Source organism: Centropristis striata, chromosome 18 (genome assembly GCF_030273125.1).
Source record: "Centropristis striata isolate RG_2023a ecotype Rhode Island chromosome 18, C.striata_1.0, whole genome shotgun sequence".
NCBI classification, from domain to species: Eukaryota; Metazoa; Chordata; class Actinopteri; order Perciformes; family Serranidae; genus Centropristis; species Centropristis striata.
In genome coordinates this window covers 11,732,338-11,756,231 of record NC_081534.1, presented here as the reverse complement: position 1 = coordinate 11,756,231, position 23,894 = coordinate 11,732,338, and the positions used below count along the sequence as shown (strand labels likewise).

General features: G+C 39.4%; 1 protein-coding gene across 1 annotated transcript in view; it reads right to left on the bottom strand.

The window, feature by feature from the left end:
* Positions 1-19,203: 19,203 nt before the first annotated feature.
* The window catches only part of cd2ap (CD2-associated protein), a 73,437-nt gene continuing 68,746 nt past the window's right edge, over positions 19,204-23,894 (bottom strand). Inside the window, exon 19 of the mRNA XM_059356161.1 lies at positions 19,204-23,007. Coding sequence (XP_059212144.1) covers positions 22,966-23,007 — 42 coding nt within the window. The 3' untranslated portion in view covers positions 19,204-22,965. The remainder of the gene's footprint in view (positions 23,008-23,894) is intronic.

Here is a 23,894-nt window from a genome sequence, read left to right as displayed (position 1 = left end):
TTCCGTATTGTTAATGTTGACATTACAAGTGTTACAGGTGTAACCCTTTTACCATTGTCTCGTGACATATGGATTAAATTCATATGGTGTAAAGGTTTCTCTCAGGTTCGTAAATTGGAAGCCCAGAGTAAACACACACACCGGAAAAAGACTGGTCTCAATGCAGGCATTTTATTAAGTAACAGGTAAAGTTATGCAGCGCTGGACTCAGACTGACACAGCTCTCGCAGGATCCCAGTTGGTATAAGCCCCGATCTTAGTCATTATTCACATTTTCATTCATCTACAGAAGTTGGTCTTACACACAAACCGATTCATATTGGCCGGTTACATATGACATGGACAGGCCAACAGCTGTTCAAGTCTCTTCGAAGGTTGTGATACACAATGTGTGTGTGTGTTGTTGTAACAGACGCGTATCTAGCCTAAACAAGATCACATATTGTGAGAACACACTGCCCTGTCTCATGGCTGTCTGTAAAAGAAGGACAGACCTACAGTGAAGAAAAACACTTTGGCAATCTATCTCCTTATAATTTTTCAAATATAACATTCCCCCTTTTGACATGTTTCTTAACATGTCAGTCAAACACAGGTGGGACTTTCTCTGATTTGTGTTACAGCTCTCTGGTGGCAATCAAACTAACAGATCCCTCTAACTGCAGGCGAGCACAACCCAGAGTTACAACACAAACAGTATGAGAGATTGCTGTTCCCCCTTTTGATATAATGTATTATATCACAATCAACACAGGCTATATGTATGCACATGTGTAAGCAGTTACTTGCAGTTTAGCAGCAAGCTTTCTTCATTGCACGCGCAACAGTTTTAATGCAGGAACAAATAGATCCTCATTACTCTACTGATTACAACTCTAAAATAAGCATTTATACTAAATATATATTTATTACTAATAAGACCTATAATGGCACGCCTCTACGTGATTTAAGACTGTATGTAAAATGTATTAGCATTAGCAGTTATAATGTATATCATAGCAGTTCAGGAGTAGGCCTAAAAAAAACGGTCTTCTTCATTCGGGGTCTTCAATCTCTCCCTAGTCTCCCTCTCCGGGCTCAGAGAGGGAGACCAGGGGAACCATAAGAATGCGTGTACGTGCGCTGCACTAAATACTATCAACTGGTACAGACCGGTCAGAGGTCCAAACACACTGGTGCATTACGCCGTTCATTAGCCGCGAGCTTACATTAGCTTTTAAAGTTGTTCTATTGACACTAAACTGTGACTAACTGTTTTGAATAACTTCCTGTCGCTAATAGCATGCAGTTTTCAAAATAAGAGCACAGTGTCGACCACAGAATTTACAAGAAGACTGTCAAAATAAGATTCCTTAAATAAAATGAACCCTTATGCTCCTTTAAAATATTTTTTAAAATATGCAACCATTAAGATCAGTCTATATGATGGAATAGTGGCATTAGAATGTGTGAGAGGCACCAAATTTGGGCTTTTATAGAAATGTTTTTATCTGGGGTGGCATGCCTCAGGGCCCTCCTAGCCAGCTATTTTTCCACACTGGCTGGCTACTCGATGTTCTAGTGCAAAGCATGTTGACAGCAATTAAAAATGACACAGTAGGATAACCAAGATTCTATAATACGGTATCTCCTGAGTGTGTAAAATGTTATGTGAGGTGTTTGCTCTCATTTAGCTCTCAAAGTGCATTTTACTTAAAATGTTGCATGCTCTGGACCCCCCTAGATGGTGCCATGTTTCGGTAACCATCTTCGATTCTATGTTCTGTATATTGGTCAGGCACAGTGCAGCGGTTTAGAGTCCTGAAGTCCACACATTCTTATGTGTCCATTCTTCTTTCTCACCACCACTATGGGTGAGGCATAGTGACTCTGTGACTCAGTGATGATCCCAACATTTTTCAGTTGCAACAGATGCTGTCTCAATGACCTCTCTCGAAATGGTTTGTCATCCGTGGTTTTGATAGTGTGCTGAGTGCTTTTACTGCATCTTAAATCAAACTCATGGGTAGAGAAAACGTTTTACTTCCTTCTTACTGCAACATCAAACTTCGTCATTTGAATACCAATAGATCAGTCATTCAGGGCAGTAAGTGTCTGTAAGAGCTGATGTTAGCTAATGTTAGCCAGATACAAAGTGTTCTCTCAGGACTCTATAGCTAGATAACGTTAGCCTGATGATCATTGTTACCACCAATCAACCCAATCAAAAGAAGAAAACATTGGCATTAGATTTTTTTTTAATGCAAAACACAATCTCTTAGTCAAGTTATATTTTAATGTAAATACTATTTTTACATTTTAGTTTTAAAATCTTGATGTCAAGTGACCACACAGTAACTGTTTGCTGGCTGTTAGCATTAACTGAGCTTGACTTAAACATCCTAAAACCGTAAGGGATAAACATTGACTTTGGCTTTGTGACAAGTTATTTCTATATTTCAGAATGCAATTTTCATGCTGTAACTATAAATCTTTATTACAAACACTTTACCTCAAACAGAGGCTCTGATTTAAGGCTGGTCCTGGGGCACGTTTTGATATTCAGTTAATGTCCTAGAACTGATCCCAGCTGTAGGACCTCTGCAAATTTACAGAAGGTACAGACAGAAAAGTCAGAACTTCTTTTTACCACGTGTTATAATTACACTGCATGTGTCTGTAGCCTGTGAAAAGGGCACAGCAGAAGTGAGAATTGGAGGGAAATTGACAGCTTGGTAGGGAGGGCTGTTACATAGCAGTTCTCAATAAATGTTCCATCTGCACTACTCTGAAAAAAAATCTTGGGTTATTCAACACAGACCACTGAATAAACTTGTTGATACATGAGTTTTTAACTATTTGCATAGTTCTATTTGTGTGTGTGTGTGTGTGTGTGTGTGTGTGTGTGTGTGTGTGTGTAGTTACAAGACTCAAGACTGCTAAACTCTGACACAATTGGCAAAACATGGCAATCATGTCAGATTATAACAGAGGCATGCTATAAATTTTGCAGCTTACTTTGCAGCTGACACATTGTTTACATGTTTGATTTTGGTTCTGGAGAGGCAACACAATTAACACCAAGGTCTGAACCATAGGTCTGAACACTTTGTATGCTTTTGTGAGGCTGTTTTGGTGCAGAAATCCAAGTTTGTCCGACCAGGGCTAGATGCATAAAACTGTGTGAACACACAAAGACAGAAATATATATATGTATGCATTCTTATCGTCATATTTATTGTTAAACTGGGCTCATGTGCTGAAGTCTTGATTTCTTGATTAGTGCCTGCTCCACCACTTATTAGACCTGTCAATGAGAATGCAATTTCCCCAATGCTGCACTGGCGAGGGTCTCCACCAGCACAAGAACAGCTGTTTATATTATGTTGTTATTTACAGTGCCAATACACAAGGCCAACAATGAGCAAGGTTTTAAAAATACCAAAAACCTGAGCTTCCTAGAGGAATTCCAGAGGTGTGCCCCCGCTGAAATAATGTTTATTTCCTTGATCATAACACAGTTAATCATAAACATAATTAAAAAAAGCGCAAGTTGAATTTCTATTACAATAGATATAATATATATATATATATATATATATATATATGTGTGTGTGTGTGTGTGTGTGTGTGTGTGTGTCTGTAACATGTAGAGCCCCACATTTTTAAACATATAACTGTTTGCATTTTGCAACCTCCTCCTTTCCTGTCTCCTCCTCTCTGCTCAGTGTAAAAAGCCTGAAGTTCAGTCTGATTTTAAGAGAATATTTGTCACATGACTGTTAGTCTCAGCAGGATCAATTATGGCTTCCCAATTGCATTAAGGAGTGCGGAATTGAATGTTTTAAGAGGATCTAGTTATTTCAAATGGTAAACTTTTATAGAATCATGTTCTATGTTTGGACAGCAAAAATAATATATGGTTTTAATACCATGCCAGTGGGCAGCAGCACAATGATCTGTAAATCAGTAAATCAGGAGAAATAGGTTACAAGTCACAATTTATGATCCACACTACAATCTGGAAACATAGAAGAGGCGCAAATGATTACAAAACATCAAAACACAGTGGGCACTACCTGCTCTTCTTCTCTCATCTCTAACACCATCTCTCTTTATTTTGCTCAGGAAATCACAATTCTTTTAAGGTGCTCCCACAGCGTTTGCAACACCAGCAAGTGATTCTTGAGATATCTGCAGATTTGAGCATTTGGAAGCTTTTGTTTGTACTGTCTGTCTAATTATGCAGACCCTCTTCCAGATTGTGAAAACCCTCCACCTGAACAAATAACTGCCAATCCTAACACCTGTCACTGCATGCCCTGTGGGTCCTCTTCAGAAATGCACACATATCCCACAGAACACAGCTGTACTTTAATAATAAGTCTCAGGCGTCTCTGACCCTGACGCAGCTTCAGCAATTTCGGGCCACAGCACATCAGTAAAGCAATCATCAGACTCCTACTGAGTTCTGCTGACCTTGGGGTGGAATTATCAGCTATTTCAGCCCCACTGACATTTCCAGTAACACAGCAGGCTTTTTCAGATGTCCATCCTTCAGTAATTATTACACTCTGATGCATTTATTAGGAAAGGAGTTTGATGTTGGCATTTCAGAGAATGGAGCATGCTGTCTTTGTTACTTAAAAACTTAAAATGTGAGAAATGATGACAAAAAGCTCATCTTTCAGTCCCACGACAATTATCAGCACAATTTATAGACCATGTAATGTATTTCTATTTACTGTTAGTGTCAGTAGCCAGAGTAATCCCACATATCACCGACCTCCAGAGCAGTTCTGCCTAAGCCAGTGAGTGCCAACCTCGCAGACCTCCATATTGTCCTATCTTCCAAGCCTCCTGGTTGTCCACCAGAGCAGCTCTGTCTGTCTGATCTTCCTCCTGCCTGTCTTCCAGAGTGGCTCTGCTCATCTGCCTAGCCTCTGGCCCGTCCCCCAGACCTGCTCCATCGATGTTGCCAGCAGCTGGGCAGTCTTTCAGACTTGTTTTGGACAGCTGCCCCAGTTCTGTTTTTCAGTTGCCCAGTTTACCTGAGTGCCTGTTACCTGGCTAATGGACTTACTGGCTAACTTTTACTTTGATGCCTGGAAGCTATTTCACCAAATAAAATCATCCAACTGCCTCCTCCCCATAGACTTAATATAAACATAAACTAGGCACAGGTACACAAGTCTGATGGCAAAGTCTTCAGTTTTGACGTAATTTGGTCATAAACCAAAGTATCATTGTGACCCAATGGTGGTGCTAGAAGTTTAAGGGATGATGAAAGTTATTTCACTTGCTGAAGAACATTCAACAGTCAAATAGTTGTTGAGACATTTCACTGACCCAAAATTGTGAACTTTCTGAAGTCAAGAGATCACTAAATTCAGTTGTTTTTAAGTTGAGTTTGAAGAATTGTTTTTCTGTTTGTCTTCACATTCAAATATTGCCAGTGCCGTATGATATTGGCATTAGTGTTTTTTTCTGTGCTGTTGCTGCTGCAGTGTGTGTAACAACACAGCAGAAGAACATTAACATGCTCGGCTGACGCATCATGCTTGAGGCGTTGTTAATGAAAATTAATTGAACTGGATGTTTACATGACACAAATTTCAAATGTTCAAACTGTGGAGATGAGAATTAAGCCCTATTGGCCCTATTACGTACGCGCAAAGAGCACCACACAAACAAATTATAAACAAACAAATATATTTCAAGAGAGTGAGTCAGAGCAGTCTGTTCATGGCTTAGGGAAGTGTAGAGACAGCTCCACCCACACAGCCCCCAACAAATATATATATATATATAGATAGATAGATCGATAGATAGATAGATAGATAGATAGATAGATAGATAGATAGGATAAGTTCAATGCACAGGCAAAGAGACATTATATTTCTATTACAATAGACATGTAGAACTGTACCAAAGACACAAGAAAGATATTTATATATATTTATTTCTCAAATGGATGAAATTCAAATTGGGTGACCCCTAACTTTGCATCCATTGTCACTGTAATGTCAGAATTCTAAAGATTTGTTAAATCTCGATAAACCCAAACCGCCTTGGTTTGATTCACTCCTAGATTTAGTCCAGTCATTAATTAGCTAAACTGATCCCCTGAAGTGAGACTGGAGTTCTTCAAGGGCTACATGACAAGAGTTATTTAAAACCATTGACACTGTTCATAATGCCCCTCAGCCTGTCAGCTTGGAGGCATCTCCTGAAAAGTGTGATAGCTTCCTGCACTTTTTTATTGATAAGGTTGCTACTGCTCGGGCCCTCATCTCTGCTCCTCCATCTGACCCCTCAGTCACTGCTCCTTGTTCTGCAGCTTTTGATGGTTTTGAGCCTTTGCCTCTGTCTTTTTTTAGAGGACCTGGTTGGCCATATTAAGCCATCAGGTTCTCCCTGATGGCCTTGATGCTGTCTCCCCTTGTTTCTTTAAAGAGGTTTTCCCCAGTATAGGGCAATCTGTGTTAAATGTAATTAACAGTAGTCTGTCTGCTGGTCTTGTTTCTCGAAGTTTTAAGCATGCAGTCGGCAGCCCCTACTGAAGAAACCTGGCCTCGATCGTAGTGTGCTGGCCAATTTTAGGCCTATCTCCAAGCTGCCCTTTATCTATAAGGTCTTGGAGAAGTTTGTATATGGTCAGCTACAGTCTTTCCTTGATGTGCATGGTGTCCTGGAGGTGTTTCAACCTGGTTTTAAAACTATGCATAGCACAGAGTCAGAGTGTTCAACGATATCCTCCTGGCTAACGACTCTGGTGACTATGTGGTTCTTGTTCTGTTGGACCTGACTGCAGCGTTTGATACCGTGGACCATAGCACCTTAGTGGCTCAGTTACGCCACCTAGTGTGCATCGGTGGTACTGCGCTTATATATATATAATACAGTATATAATACAATATATATATATACAGATATATGTGCCGTTAAAGAAAAAAGATGCTTTCTCCCTCACACCGCTCCTGTCTTGTCTCGAAGACATCAAGGCCTGGACAGCCTTAAACTTTCTGAATTTCAATGAAAAGAAGACAGAAGTGATGGTGTTTGGCCCTAGTGGCTCTTGTGAGACCCCTCCTGTAGACTTAGGTCCTCTGACAGATTTTATAAGGCCGACTGCTCAGATGGGACAGAGCTTTCTCTGTTGCAGCCAAGTTGTGGAATAAGCTGCCTTTGCACATCAGACAAGCCTCCTCACCATCCATTTTTAAAACTCATCTTAAAACCTATTTTTATTCCTTGGCTTTCAACCACGCATGAGACTCTGCTCTTGGTTTAGTGTTTTTATGGTTTGTTTTTATTTATTGTTTTTTTTTTAAACAATGAAACTATTTATTTAAGTGTTTATTTCCTTTTTTTAAATTTATTTTATTTGTTCTTGTTCTATGTACAGCACTTTGTTGTGGCTGTTGTTTTTTTAAAAGTGCTTTACAAATAAAGTTGAGTTGAGTTCTTTCTTTTTTTAACTTATTGATAGATCACATATCATTAAGGCTTAGTCATTGCAACCAGGCTGCAACCTCCCGGTCTGAGCAGTGAAGCAAAGCCGGAAGTGTCTTAAGCCAGCATTCTTTCAAAAATCCAACAGGTGTCGACACCGTCCGGTCCTATCTATCTCAATACGAAATGAGACTACTTCTCACTTGATTTTTGCCTCAGAAAAAATCTTGTGGCAACATTATTTTCTCAATCGGTAGTTTCAAATCTTTTTCAAGAAAATATGATGTTAACTGTTTAAATAATGGTCCCACTGAGAATAAAATAGAAGATGAAGCAGTGGATGATTTGGGGCGTGGCTATCTTTGATAGTCGCTAACATGGCCAGCAGAACTTGTTTGTCCATGTTTTCGTCCCAGGACTTTGACCCTTTCACCATGTGTTTTGAGTTCATGAAAGTTTATTTGAACAATTTGGTCATTTAAAAATGTCTTGTTCAGCATTCGGTTGCACTAAAAGACACTCCAAAGAGTCAGCTTTTCAATTTTTCCAGTAAGTAACCTACATTGAGTTTTTTCTCTGAGCCCTTTCCTGCATGTCTCCCCCTCTGTCTCCCCCTTTCACTCTGTATCTCTACACCTGTCTATAAACCTGAAAAAGGTAAAAAAAATAATAAAAAAAATCTATATATACATATATATATATATATATATATATATATATTAAAATAAATAAATAAAAAAGTGTATCTGTACTTTAAATTATTTACACAATCATCCTTGAGGCAAATTACAGTATGCTCTCACTAACCTTTTACAATCATGACATAATAGATCCTCACCAAAGGCTCACCAAGCTTCAGTACTTATTGTGCTTCAATAATCAAGTTTAATTTGCAGGGATGACTGAGTCTGCTGCCCTTTCTGTGACAGTGTAATCATGTCATGCAATTATGGTATATCTTGTGCACAGAGGTGGACTGTCTGGCCCAGTAAGACCTTCTCTGCTGCCCTAGAGATGGCCAGAATCAGAAAATTATATAGTAAACATGAGATGAAAAATATGACCTACATTATCATTCATTTGGATACAGGTGTCTGACTGCCTGGTGAATGTAAGTCCAAAAAACATTTTTTCCTTGAGCTGTGTTTTTGGTCTCTACCAAAATCTAGTCTCTTTAGCAGCTAAATGCTTCACTATATTTATCAGCTCTCTATAGCCACATTTCCATACTAAAGAAAAACAAAGTTTAAAACCCCTAGCTTGCAACGGCTACTTCTCAGCTACAGAGAAGTCTGGTATCATTTGGTGGTATAACAATTAGAAGACCTAAGGGATCAGTCAGTACCAATGTCATGATATTTATAGGGGTGTTTCTGTAACCGAGTATAAGAGCGCCTATACTAGATGGATAACAAAAATATAAACAGACACGAATAGTCGTCTTCAACAGGAGAAGTCTCACTTTTTATTCCTCTTCACATCTTGTCTCGAAAAGAGTCAATACTCCCCGGACTAACACCACACTACTTCCGGTCTCTCCTTCACAATAAAACTCTACACTTATCGTGTAATGAATAATACCTGACAAAGCTCTACTAAGAGCTACCATAACAAAAACTAGGTAACATTTCCATTACAGTCCAATACCTGGAATGAGGCGGGTCTTGCTCGCCGAAACACCCCTATTTTAAATATGAGCCATCCTGAGCAGCCTTTTGACCGGACTATATTTTGGCAATGTCGAAGAGCAGGGCCGTTTTTCTCCCCTGAAAAAAGCCTGGTTACTGATTGGATATAACGCTGAGCAGGATGTGACATAGTACTTGACGCCACAACGACATGTGCCATTTGTAAAAGCCAGCGAAGCAGTGTTGCAAACCTAGCGACTTTGTCGCAATATTTAGCGACTTTTCAGACCCCCCTAGCAACAAATCCAGTGACTTTTTCTGGTGTTATTGGAAACTTTTGGAGACTCCTTCTTACTCTTCTTAATGAGCTGCAAGGGCCGGCGGCTCGTCAAGAAGAGTAAGAACGAGTCAAAGCAGCACAGTCCTCCTGCAGCAGTCTCTCCCAGCTGCAGTCACAGAGCCAGAGGGGACGTTAACCCCTTAGTGTCCATTCTGCAAATTGCTAATAGGCTAACAGTTAGCTCTGTAGCAGTACAGTGTGTATATGCTGCTGCTGCAGGAGGTGTTCTCTGTGCAAAGTTAGTGATGCCATTAATTCACAATCACTATGTTTATGGTAAGCGGAGACTCCGTGCATAATTAGCCATGCTGGTTTGTTTATGATTAGCAGCGGACGTTGTGCACAGCTAGCGACGGCGGCCATAGTTTCGTCTCCCGTGTTTAATCGAAAAACCATACGTCACCTCCGGAGTCTCGTCAATCCCTCTGGGGCCTTTTTTGTAGTGGAGACACGCTGAGTGAGCGTGGACATTTGAGGAGCATGGCCTGAGACTTTCCCAGCCGCCACTCTTCCCCCTAAAGGAAACACGGCTAATGTCGGGAAGGGGGTGATGCCAAATCACAGCATGAACTTTGGATGGATTTTTGACCATTTTTATGATTCAAGATTGATAGAAAATAGTATTTTGCACCAAATCTGTGTAACAAATAGTATCAACAGGGGAATGGCCTCATATGTAACCATAACAATGTTTTAAGCCTTTTAACACTTTCAAAAGTTTAATTAATAAATTAATCTATTCATTGAAAAAAACTCATTCGAATACAGATGTATGACAAGGAGAACTTGACTCACAGTGCTGAACTACATCTTAAATTAATCTTAAGAATGTTAAGGGGTTAACAGAATTTATAGAAAATGTGCAAATGAAAAAGTTAATTTCAATATGTTTCCATCCACTACTGTTATATAACCTTTTGGCTCTTTGGCTAACATTCACATAAGATAGTGTACAGACAGATAAAGTACAGACTCATGAAAAACATAGCCTACATTATCCTTCAGCAGATGAAACAGGCACGTATGGATTTCATTAAGAGTGCAACAGTATGGACCTTTATCTTATTCCTTTATCCAGATAAGTCCTAAATCGCAACTCCAACCATTTCAACCTGGACAATTTTCCACATGTCTGTGTGCACACACTTTGCTGATATACCTCAGCCATACCTTTGGCTGCTGTGATCTCACATTGAACTGTGTAGGAGCATACGAGGCAACGCTGGCTGTTTTGAAACAAAAAACAGGCTTGTATAGCTGACAGCACATCATGGTTCAACATCCAACCAGTTAATTGGATCATTGCCTATTTACTTATTGTGAAAATGTAAAGGCTGTCCTCTGTGCCATCTTGCTAACTGAGCTGCACATGAGCACTGACAGGCTGGAGGGTGGATACCTGACATTTCACGGAGCAGGAAACAGAAACAGTGATTTTCTTTTTTACTGGCAGCCAACGAAGTAACGGTAACTGACTACTTTATATATATATATATATATATATATATATATATTATATATATTTATTTATTTATATTATATATATATATATATATATATATATATATATATATATATATATATATATATTAAAGTGATCATTTATTTAGTTATTATATTTATATATATATATATATATATATATATATATATATATAAATATAATAACTAAATAAATGATCACTTTAATTGAAAATGTAAGTAATGTGTTATGTTTCTCATTACAATAAAAAGTAGAAACATAAAATAACAGGACCGCCATGAAGGGTTCAATACTTTAATGCAACAACACAGTTGGTCCAGCAGGAAGGTACAAGCAGTAAATCCAAATGCCAGGAAAAACCCAGGGACACTAAAATAAACACTAGGAAACTATGAGAAAGGCTGGAAGGGACAAAGATGAACTGAAGATGAAACAGAAGGAACACAAGGACAAAATAAAACAAGGAGAACAGGGTGGGGTAGACAGTCACAAAAGGAAAAGCAGATAAAGACTTGAAGTAAAAAAAGACATGACAGATGAAGTATTACAAAACAAAACAGGAAAAACAAAATTAATCAAACAGCTTGGCAACTCCCAGATAATCCAAAAATGGACAAAGAACTGGAGCTGAGGTGGACCTCATAACTATTACTATATCTATTATTATAACTATTTTTAAATTATAAGCCATAATATAATTAAAATTAATGAGTTATAAAAACAAAAATTGTCATGGAGAGAGTGATTTGCTATTGGGACCAGAGCTTTTTTTTTAATTTTATTTTTTTAAACCAGCCTGTAAACATCTTAATTTCTGCTATAAAGTAGGACATTTTAACATGGGTGTTAATATGATTTGTTGCTGCATGAGTAAAATAAAGACAGAACTATTACAAACAACTCAAGAAATACTGACAAGTTTTAAACTCTGAAGAGTCTTAAATTCAGAATGGTCTTTGAAAAAAAGTCCAAAGGCCATAGAGCAGGTCTGATGTGCATTGAGAGTCACAAAAGCTGGAGTCAAATTTGTTTTATGTGCCAACAAAGCTGATTCCAATATACTGTATAATAAACCCTTGAGATAAAGTATTCCTCCTAAGTGAATGTCCTTCATCTTAAGAGATCTACTGTATGAGGGTCAGATATGATCTACTGCTCAGTTTGATCTAAATTCACTCGTGCAGGCTGCTGCTACTGTATGTTATCTTCCTAGGTCATTCAGACATGAGTCCTTCCCCTGATTTCCCAGACAGATAAGTGCTTTCAGAAGGCTATATCAGCCTCACAAAGCCATGTGAAACGCAATGTAAATTGCCTTTGGCTGCTACAAAATGCCCCAGTGTTTACATAAGAACACTACAGTATACAATATCAGCAGCTAGCATAATTGATTTGCCACGGTGCCATTTTATGGGCCATCACCCCAAACACAAGCACATAGACATAGTACAATAGACATGTAGAACTGTATCAGAGACACACACGAAAAATGATGTTTCTCAAATGGGTGAAAGTAAAATTTGGTGACCCCTAACTTTGCATCCATTGCCACTGTAATGTCATAATTTCCCTATGAAGAACTCTGGTGTTTGACAAGATGTTGCAAAACATTTTGTCCTGATTTGTTGAATATTCATGGTCCCCAGCGGATGATTTCTAAAGATTTCTTAAATCTCGATCAAACCAAACCGCCTTAGTTTGATTCACTCCTAGATTTAGTCCAGTCATTAACTAGCTAAACTGTAGTAAGACTGGAGTTCCTCCAGACCTACATGACAAGACTTATTTATTTTTTCACTGTTGGCTTATCAGTAGATCAGCATACCATTAAAAGGCCCTCACCCCAAACACAAGCACAGCAGCTCACGCTTGTGGGTGTACACATGCATTGACACACATACCAACATTAGAAGAGTCTATCTGCAGTCTCACGGGCTGCACAACATTCTGACTTTACTGCAAGACACACCCATTTTCAATGACGTATATCACCGAATATCACCATAAAGCAGCTTCGTGCAGTGGTTTGTAATTTCTCATTTGCCCAGTTTGTTGTAGAGAAAGCAGGCATTGGTGGGAAAGGTGCCTTCACATTGCTGCCTGTGGCTCCTCATTTCTAGTTGTTGGTCTCTGTGTGCTCCCCCTGCCGAGCTAAACATTGCAATAGTCTGTTTAGCTCAGAATCTCAGTTAGTGTGTAACATTATACCTGCAACATCAATACTGTCACTTCTTTCCATTTTTTTTTTAAATTTTATTCTTTTATTAATGTTTTTAACAAATTCTGGTCATATCTTAGAAACTACATTTTCAAATGGCTACAATAGTGAGGCAGCAAAAAACTGCATGGGCCTCTGACAGCTCCTGTCCCCAGTTGCACCATAACTGTGCCAAATAAATGTGACAAATCCCACTGTAATGACCTTGTGGGCATCCTTCGTCCAGTTCCACAGCAACACAGATAAGATAAGGTTAAATTTAATTGTTCAAATTAAAAATGTAAAAAAAACATAAACAAATAAAATGTGGCAATGTGAAAAAATTGTTTGGAAACTTAAAGTTTGGTAGTCCCTGTGGCAAAATGTGGACATACGGTGAAAGAGGCTGAGGAACAAGAAAATGAAGAAAAACCCACATAATACTGATCAGAAGTGCAAAACTAATATACAGACTGAATGAAAAAGAAAGTGAAAGACAGGATAAAGGCAGTATGACTTCAAAAGAATCATACTTGTTTTGCAGCTTGCCACAGAAAGCCTCTTCCATCCCTGAAGAATGGTTTCATTTACTATAGGAGGCCTTTGATCTCTGCTATAGGGGCCTCACTATCTGAAACAACTTCCATTTACATGTTCATACGGACATGCTTGGTTGACTTAAGCTTATTCAGATCCTTTGTGAGCTTTTTAAAATGGGAAAAATCTATTCCAATCTAACTTTCAGTGGCCTCTGACACCTTCTGTGGTTGAAGGTTGCCCTGGTGTCAGAGAATGACCTTTCACAACCCCTAGAGAGCACACTGTTGTGTTGTTATGCCACAAGCAGCAGCAGATTCTTCCAGGAGGAAAAGGGAGCAAAGAAAGTAAGATGTTCTGTTTAGTTCTGTATTTCCTGGTCTACCAAGGGAATCTGCTGTTGAAATGTTATCTGCTGTTGAAATATGAACATCATGTCTTTCTACAACAGTAATCTGCAGTATACTCAAGTTATTTACAGTGGGTTTACCTTCGCACAAGCTGTAGTTGGTCCTATAAACATTAGGCCTCATGCAGGAAGCAGTACACGCACAATATTCCTTTTTTTTTATTGTTCATACCCATAGATTTCTGGGATTCAACTATGTTTTCTTATATTTGCTTCTCTCTTAGGTAAGATGAAGCCAAAAGAACTCTTACAAAGAGAAAGATTATATATATATATATATATATATATATATATATATATCGTCACACTGTTAAAATAATCGCCTATGTCATTTTTTGTCAAAATTGTTTTTTTTACCTAAATCATCTCCTCATGACGCCGGCCACCTATGGTAAAATCGCCTACATCCTCAGTTGACCAGATCATGTGATTTTACCCCTTTATGATAATGGCCTATGTCAAGTGTGTGACTTAAGCGGATTTATTATGCCTAAATCACAATAAAATGTGACTTAGGCAATTTTTTTAACATGCCATTGTGACTTAAGCAAGATATGGTAACACTTTATTTTGAAGGTGTCCACATAAGAGTGACATGAGTGACAAGATATATATATATATATATATATCCCAGTTGGGGGGCTTTGTTAAATGTAAATAAACACAGAATGCAATGATTTTAGAACCTCATAAACCTATATTTTTTTCCCAATAAACATAAACAACATATAATGTTGAAACTGAGACATTTTACCATTAAATGGAAAATATTAACTCATTTTGAATGTGAAGTCATCAATAAATCTAAAAAATGTTGGGACAGGGCCATGTTCACCGCTGTAGCATCCCCTCTTCTTTTAACAACTGCGTGTAAACGTCTGGAAGTCAGGAGACCAGCTGCTGGGGTTTTGGGAGGAATGTTGTCCCATTCTTGTCTGATGCAGGATTCTAGCTGCTCAACAGTCCTGGGCCTTCTAGTTGCCAGATTTTTTGTTTTAAGGTGCACCAAATGTCTTCTATTGGTGAAAGGTCTGGACTGCAGGCAGGTCAGTTCATCACCAGGACTCTTCTATTGCAAAGCCATGCTGTTGTGATGGATGCAGTATGTGGTTTGCATTGTCTTGCTGAAAATGCACGGCCGTCCCTGAAAGAGACAATGTCTAGATGGGAGCATGTTGCTCTAAAACCTCAGTGTACCTGTCAGCATTGATGGTGTCTTTCCAGATGTGTAAGCTACCCACAAGGCACTAATGCTACCCAATACCATCAGAGATGCAGGCTTTTTTAACTCCGCCTGAGAGCCCAAAGATCATGAGCATCCAGTTTTGACCTTTGTCCTTGTCTATTGCACAAGATTTTCCTGATCCTCTGAATCTTTTGATTTTGATTTACTTTGAGGAACTTTCTTCTGAAATTGTTCCACAATTTTTAGACGCAATTTTTGTTGCAAATTGGTGAACTTTGATGCTTAATTAGGCTGTTTTGAGGGAAGTGCCTGACGCATGATTCAAAGGAAAGTGAAGGTCAGCAAAATGCAGCATAAACCAAACGTTTTACCTTATAATTTAACTACAAATGTCTGTAAAACATAATGGGACTGTGCATAGGTGCCGACTTGGGTTAAACAGTGTAGATATAAGGTCTACCTAATGTGTACATGATGCACCTGGATGCAAGAAATGCCATATGTAAAATAAATGTAACAACAAGTAGCAAGTTAAGTGCACACCTGCATTGTTTGCACATTACAGCTTGCCTTTCAGGGCTTCCATAGGTTTGCAAAGTGCCATGTGCAAACCACACAAAAAAACAAACAAGCAACTGACATTTGATAGGTTATGTTAAACTCAAACAAAAGAAAAATGAAAGAAAAAGGGGTAGCAAAAAGAAAATACTTTTTTTTTTTCTTTTTTTAAGTCTGAGCCATTTCAGTGAAACCCTTTACCCGTGATTTTTACATGTTACATTACATTGCATGTCATTTAGCTGAAGCTTTTGTCCAAAGCAACTTACAATAAGTGCATTCAACCTGATGGTACTACATAGACCACAGGAACCAAGTAAGTACATAACTTTAAGAGCTAACTGTCATCGCTACAGGAGTGCTATATATTAAAGAAGAAAAGAAGAAGAGAAAAAAAGAAGAGCTTTTAAAAAATGGTTTTATAAATATATATGTTAGGTGACCATGACTTAACCGAGGTATTGTTGGAAGAGATAGGTCTTCAGCCTGCGGCGGAAGATGTACAGGCTGTCTGAGGTCCTGATGTCGGTGGGGAGCTCGTTCCACCATTTGGGAGCCAAGACAGAGAAAAGTCTGGAGGAGGTTTTGAGGTGAGTTGACCCACGCAGGCTGGGAGTCTCCAGCTGTTTGGCTGATGCAGAGTGGAGAGGACGGGCAGGAGTGTAGAGTTTGACAAGGTCCTGGATGTAAGTAGGACCTGAACCATTAGCAGTGGAGTACGCCAGAGCTAGAGTCTTGAAGCGTATCCGCACAGCCACCGGTAGCCAATGAAAGGAGCGGAGGAGGGTGTTGTGTGTGAAAATTTGGGAAGATTGAAGACCAATCAAGCAGCTGCATTCTGGATGAGTTGCAGAGGTCGGATGGCTTTGGCAGTCAGACCTGCCATGAGGGAGTTGCAGTAGTCCAGGCGTGAGATGACCAGTGCCTGGACCAGGACCTGAGCTGCCTTCTGAGTGAGAAACGGGCGGATCCTCCTGATGTTATGCAGCAAGAATCTGCAGGATCTGGTGGTGGCGGTGATGTTTGTGGAGAGGGACAGTTGGTTGTCAAGAGTCACGCCAAGGTTTTTGGTGGTTTTTGTGGAGACAACCACTGTGTTCTGGACAGTGATGTGGAGGTCAGTGGTGGGAGAGCCCTTCCCTGGGAGGTAAAGTAGCTCAGTCTTTCCCAGGTTGAGTTTGAGGTGGTGCGAGGACATCCACTGGGAGATGTCGGCCAGACATGCAGAGATACGTGCTGCTGCCTGTGTTTCAGACTGGGGAAATGAGAAGATTAGCTGGGTGTCGTCGGCATAGCTATGATAGGAGAAGCCATGCGAGTGGATGAGGGAGCCAAGGGAGTTGGTGTATATCGAGAAAAGGAGCGAACCAAGGACAGAGCCTTGAAGGACCCCGGTGGTGAGTGGACAGGGTTCTGAAACAGAACCCCTCCAAGTTACACGGAAGGTGCGGTCCTTGAGATAGGATTTGAGTAAAGACAGGTGGTGAAGGGTGGAGATGAGGATCTGATGATCAACAGTATCGAAAGCTCCAGAAAGGTCCAGTAGAACCACCACAGATGAGAGAGAGGCCGCTTTCACCCTGTGAAGCTGTTCAGTCACAGCGAGAAGGGCAGTTTCTGTTGAGTGGCCCTTCTTAAAACCAGACTGGTGAGGGTCAAGGAGGTTGTGCCCATGAAGATAGCAGGATAGTTGATTGAAGATAGCCCGTTCCAGAGTTTTGGAGAGGAACGGCAGGAGAGAGACGGTCTGTAGTTGTCCACTAAGGATGGGTCAAGGGTGGATTTCTTTAGGAGAGGACTCACCCTTGCTTCCTTCAGAGTTTCCTGTGAAAGCAAGAAAAGTGCACTCAGTAGAGTCAGATGTGTCTCTCTCTCCTCTCCCAACACTTGGGTCTCACTCGATTGGCCACATCGTCTGTACACGAGGGAAACCTTGCTGGACTGCGGCGCCTCACACGTATATGTGTGTGTTAGGGCCAAATATAGTGTTTCTGCTGTCTTAATAATGGACTTCAATAATACAATGTTTTTTTGCATTTTATTATAAACTTTGTTTATATTTGTTTGGACAAAAAAAGGTTAAGAAGAATCTTGTAAAAAAAAAAATTTTCTCATTGACTTTTTTTTCAGTATCTCGAGACAAGAGGTCAAGACAGTCAAAATGCACAAGCACTTCTGTTTGACAAAAAAAAAGTAATACGTTTGATCTGAAACTGTGTTTACATTAGCGATCTTAATGTAACGTGCTGTGTTTATCGCGAGGCAAATCGGCTTAACTAAAATGTATTTTTCATGAAGAAACGGAGGGTCTTCACTCCGAACACAGCAGGCCATGCTTATCGTGCAGTTCATGTGCGTATAAAGCTTGCCACCTGCTGTGTCTACCAGTGAGCAAGCATGCGTCAGTTTCTGATCATAGGCCACTTCCTGCTGGGTCTGACGGTCATAAGCCATGGTAGTAGCATATAGCCCCGATTATCCAAATTTATGTTGTCAGTTAAGACTCATGCAAATATTACTGTAATATGACACCAAGGCTACTTTCATACAGCAAATCTGACCCATATCAGATTGTTTGCTCATATGAGACTCGGATCCAATTTTTTAATAACAGTCTGAACAGCACAAATCCAATTTTTTCAAATCGGATCCAGGTCACTTTATATTTATATATATTTATATTTATATATATATAAATATATACATATAAATATAAATATATACACATTGATCTAAACTGCATTTTGGCTGCCTGGCGGGGGCATAAAACTGCAAGGCTAAGTTTTTTTGTTTTTTTTAAGTCTTGTTCCCAGTCTTTAGTTCATACATGTTAAACTCTTAAAAAACAATGCCTAAATTTGTTGAAATTTTGTTTCTCATTTTTTCAACCTTAATAACATTTCAAAAGGGTTTTTTAAGGAGTTTTTCCCTGGCCGATGTGAGGGTCTAAGGACAGAGGATGTCGTACCATGTACAGTCTGTGAAGCCCTTTGAGGCAAATCTGTGATTTGTGATTTTGGGCTATATAAATAAAATTGATTTGATTTGATTTGATTTCAGGGGCTTTAGTATTTTTGACTTTTATGTGTTAAATAGCTTTAGTTTGGTTACTTCCCAAAGCCCATGACCATTGTTGAGTGTTAGAATACAGATCGACTGGTAAATCGAAAATTCCCCTTCCGGCTCAGTACCTCTTCACCACGGCGCAGCAACACAATTCTCGACAGACAGACGTCAGATACTATAACAAACAGAACACATCATCCAGGACTGAGCTGCATTTACGAAGACATTCACCATCTCCTCTGAGCAGTCAATATTTCCCACTCAATATTCCCAAGGTCCAATGTTTTTAAGAGTTCAAGCATGACAATGTCTCAAAGTAGCCTGTAAAAACTTTCAGGTGTTGAAAAGAAAGAAAAAAAAATCAGTGACAGTAAATAAAGATGATATTTATTCATTTTTGAAAAGAATCTCAGCTCATGCAAGGATACAGCTCTTGTAAACAAAATCACTTGAAAATATGTTATAAATGTGCACAGATTTCTTCTTTCCTTGGTGTCAAACTCTGGAATGTACAATAGTGGATGTTAAGCCATATTACAGATATTACATGAAGAGCTGTCCCACAAACTCCCCAGTCCCTATTTCCCACATTGTGATCATTTTATCATCCAGCCATATCGTTTAAGAGCTGCTTTCTAAAATGAAGTCTGCTATGTTAGGCATCAACATATTGCATGAGTGCCATACTCATTAAGGTCAGATATACAGTATCAACTTGGTCAAAGCACTCTGGCATCCAGAATTTAATATCCTGAACTCACTCTGTTACACTTTGCGAGCAGACACCTCAGCAAAAGCATGCACACACACATCAAACACATGGAACGAAGCCTGAGGATGATTTAAAAGCAAAGTAACACTTTTTAAGACATTTTGTGAGACAGGTATAAAGACATTTGACATTAAAATAAAAAAAAAACAAGGAATAACAGTAACCAGTTCATGTATTGGTGGTACACAGCAGGAGATGGGAAACAGTTAAACAAGAGTTGTAAATATTGTGGTCAACACTCAGGGCTGAACAATCCTCTAACCCATACATAGACCAGAGGGGTTACACTTGGTGTTGTACTGGTCCCTCCCACGTTCTCAACATTGAGATAAGCTGTTCATCTGCACAGAACCACACACTGTACATTCAGAGCTCAGGGCTACAAGACAGAGCCGACTGAGAGAAAATAGTTTGACTCACTTCTGTAGCCCTAAACCTTGCTAACAGGGAAAGAATTTGCTTACCAGGATGTTAAAAAAAAGATTAGCATCCAGAGGAGCAGGAATAGTTCTGTGCAGCTGAAAACGCAGCAGTACAGAAAGTGAATGACCCATTTCCTTTTCTGTTTATGAGCTTCATCTCAAAGCACCAATGTGTAGGATTTGAACATTTTAGCCTTAGTGGTGGTAGCAAAGAGCCATGTTAGCACCTCTGTGAGGTTGTACTCAGCATTTAGCTCAAAGTACGAACATGCTCTATAGATATGTTTCCAAACAGCACGATCAAATTGTTCTTCACTAGTGGAGAGAATGTAAATTCTTTAATGCATTATACATTGTTGATTGGCCAATTAAAATTAAAAAAAGGGATCTTTATGAAAACTGTTCACGCCACGTCTACATAAAGACCAGCCGGAATAGTGTAAACAGATTTTTTTTAAAAACCTTTCATATATTAATATAAGCCTCTAAAAATCCAATTTGAATCGGCTGTAATGTGCTGATGTTAACAGGTACAACCCCAAAGAGTTGGGACGCTGTGAAAAACATTAAAAGAAAACTAAATTCTATAAATCCTTTGAGACCTATATTTAATTGAATCCAGTACAAAGAAAACTGGGATTTTTTAAATACATATCACTCATCACTCATTCACTTTGTATTTATGTTTGTCTCAGCGTCACAACTTCCATTGGAAATGGGTTTGCAAATTACAAATAAGTGCAGTTAGGCTGATGGGAATGTCATTTGATTTGCATGTAGTTGTTAAAGTATTGGACAGATTAAAACTGAACAAACTGAAAGTTTTGCTGATGGTCCCGCCTGACCGCAGTGTTGCAGAAGTGCACTCCGAGGGGCATCAGTACACTGTGACATCACTGCTTGGTGAGGTAAGCGGGCAGGGATACACTGCTTTCCTGTCCGCTGTTAAGGTACTTTAAATTTTATTCTGATATCAGAGTTAGACAAATACATCTGGTAACAAAAAATGTCTGGCCAATGCATCTGTTAGATATGGAGACTACAACCATGCTTCACATTTTTTTTTTAGATGAAACAGAATGTGATCATTTGCCATATTCAATTTAAAACTGTACAAAGACAATATAATTCATGCCCAAACTGATTAACTTTTTTGTAAATATATGCTGAATTCTGAATTTGATGCATTCTATGTTATATACGTTTTCCACAGTGTCCCGACTTTTCTTTTTTAAATATCAGGGTTGAAAAACATCTGGTAATAATAAATGTTCCGATGTATCTTTAAGATATTGGAGGTATTTCACTTAATAATTGAGAACTTTTTATGTGATGGATGTTACTTTTTATGTGATGCCACCAACAGCATCATTAGGGTTCATCCTCTGAATGTTTCAGTATTTATATATAAATTACGAGTCTAAAATGAAGTGGTGGGCTGACCAAACAACTGAAAAATGGATTGTGATTGCTAGAGCTGTGAGTTGGCTTAAAATACACTGGCAGACAAAGACTGCAACCATTTCAGTGGGATTATCTCATTTTTCTACATACAAAAACTTCCACCAATATAACAATTTGACGGATAATGTATTCACAGAAAAATTCTACACATAGGGGCTTTAACACCGCTGCTAAAACAGTGCTAGGTAAAGGAGAATGTGAGATCATTTCATAATTTTTGCTGCTCTCTGCTTCCAGTTAGCTTAACTTGTGTACTTGGAATGTGGAAAGAGATGTAGATGACAAGACATGTACAATAAGGACAGGACACCTGATGAGTGCTGTGCAAACACATTACAGAGCAGAAAGACAAGGATTAAATGTCTCACTCTGAATTAAAGAGGGGTGGGAGGAAGGAGGGGAAGAGGTAGAATGGGCCGTGAGAGGGATGAGAGGGATGATCACAACAAATGGCCACTTTGTTAACAAACATGCCAATGTGTTTAAAACGTAATGTGTGTCAAGAGTGCACTCTTTACTTTCTTTTCTCTTTAGATATATATATTTTTTGCTTGTGGATTCTGTCTGCATTGCCCACAGACTGGCTAAACCTCTGAGAACATTCCCAGCGAGTGAAACAGTTTGACAAAAATAGAAGAGACCAGCATAGAATAGGCCCTCTATATAGTATTTGACTAGGCATGTCAGTAGACTTAAAAAATATAGATATACAATATCATGCTGCAAAAATTTCCAGACACCATCATGGTATATTTAAGCTCCCATTACAAACACTTAATATAACTCTGTCTTTAACAGGCACAGTAGTGTTACCCTGGATAGGAATGCTAGAAACCATATAAAAGACAAATGAAAGCAGAGCTCTCTGTGAAGCGCTGCAGCCAAGGAGTGGAGTACTGCTGATAGGAAAGAAAAATCATTTGCTATGAGGATCAAAAGATGTTAACTGAAATCAAACATGTTCTTATTTTTAAAATCAACTATTTGTGCATCATAAAAAATATGAGAAAGAAGATTAAGCGAGGAAAACAAGCGTCCCCCCTGCTTTATACAAAGTCAGTAGTACTGAGAGCGAACCTCCTCCTTGAGGGGTTCAAGGAACGCTGGAGTGACAGGGAGAGAGTGGGAGTGGCAGAGTTGTAAGTCCAGCGCAGTAGTTTGAAGTAAGGCCTCCGTTTTTTTTTTGTGTTGGCAAAATAAAAAAATAAAGAAAAGAAAAAAAAGAGAAATATACATTTGTAACTTAATTTCATCTAGCTTGAACATTTTTCTAAATGTGCAAAATGTAAATCTTACAAGTATGGGGAGAGTTTATTTTCTGAAAAAGGATTGTGCTCAAGGTGGTTCATCTGATTCCCCACCCTCTCTCTCTCCGTCCATTCATCCATCTGCCACACGCCCTCCTGCTCTCTGGTTGGTCAAAAGGCCAGCAGCTGACCTTGAGGCTTGCTGTTGATCACAATGAAGGTTCACGTCGAGTGGACGGTCCGCTTCAGTTTTTCTATCTCCATCTGCGGGGACACAATTACATAGCACATTCAGTATGGAGATTGAAAAAGTAGACCAGAAGTAGAATAACACAAAGTTCTCTATCTGCCAGTGTAGGTTCAGACCATGTCTGAGCCGTCATCATCCCTGCTGTGAAGCACAATGGTGGAGGTGTCCCGCTGTGGAAGGGATTTTTTAGTGTCAGGGATTACAGGGAATTGGAATGACAATGAAGCCACGTGCTGGAGGAGAACGTGAGTTGAGCAGCAAACCTCTTTGACAAAGTGACATTATGTATGTCTGTGGTGGTAGTGTGTTGTTTTATGCTGCAGTCTGCTGGGGAGGCAGCATCAGACACAGAGATGAAGGCGGTTGGACAGACTGGTCTAAAGAGCTGGTTCTGTGGTTGGAGCCAGGTTGGACACACTAGAGGAGGTGGTGGAGAAATGACCTGTCAACATGTTGGAGGCCATCTTGAAATACCTGGATCATCCGCTACACAAAACCTTTATTGACCAAAAAAACAGCAGTGGACGGCTCCTCTCTCTCTGCTGCAGGACGGAGAGATACAAAAGATCCTCCTCTCCTACAGCCATCAGGCTGTCTCATTCTTCAAGAGATTCTACCAGACTAACTGAATTTCCCCTCAGGGATAAATAAAGTAATTTAAATTTGATTTGATTTGAGTCAAAAAGCATATTAACTACCCCTTTTCGACCAACGCGAACCTAGTTCTTTTTCAGAGCTGGTGCTGGTGAGAAGTTGGTTCAACCTGAAAAACTGCTTTTCCACAGACTCGAGAGCCACGTCATTATGTCCCTGTATATGTCTGTATACGTCTCCACGACTATAATAATAATAATAATGGCAGACTACATCGTCTCTCTACAAATGTTGAGCCTGCACTGGC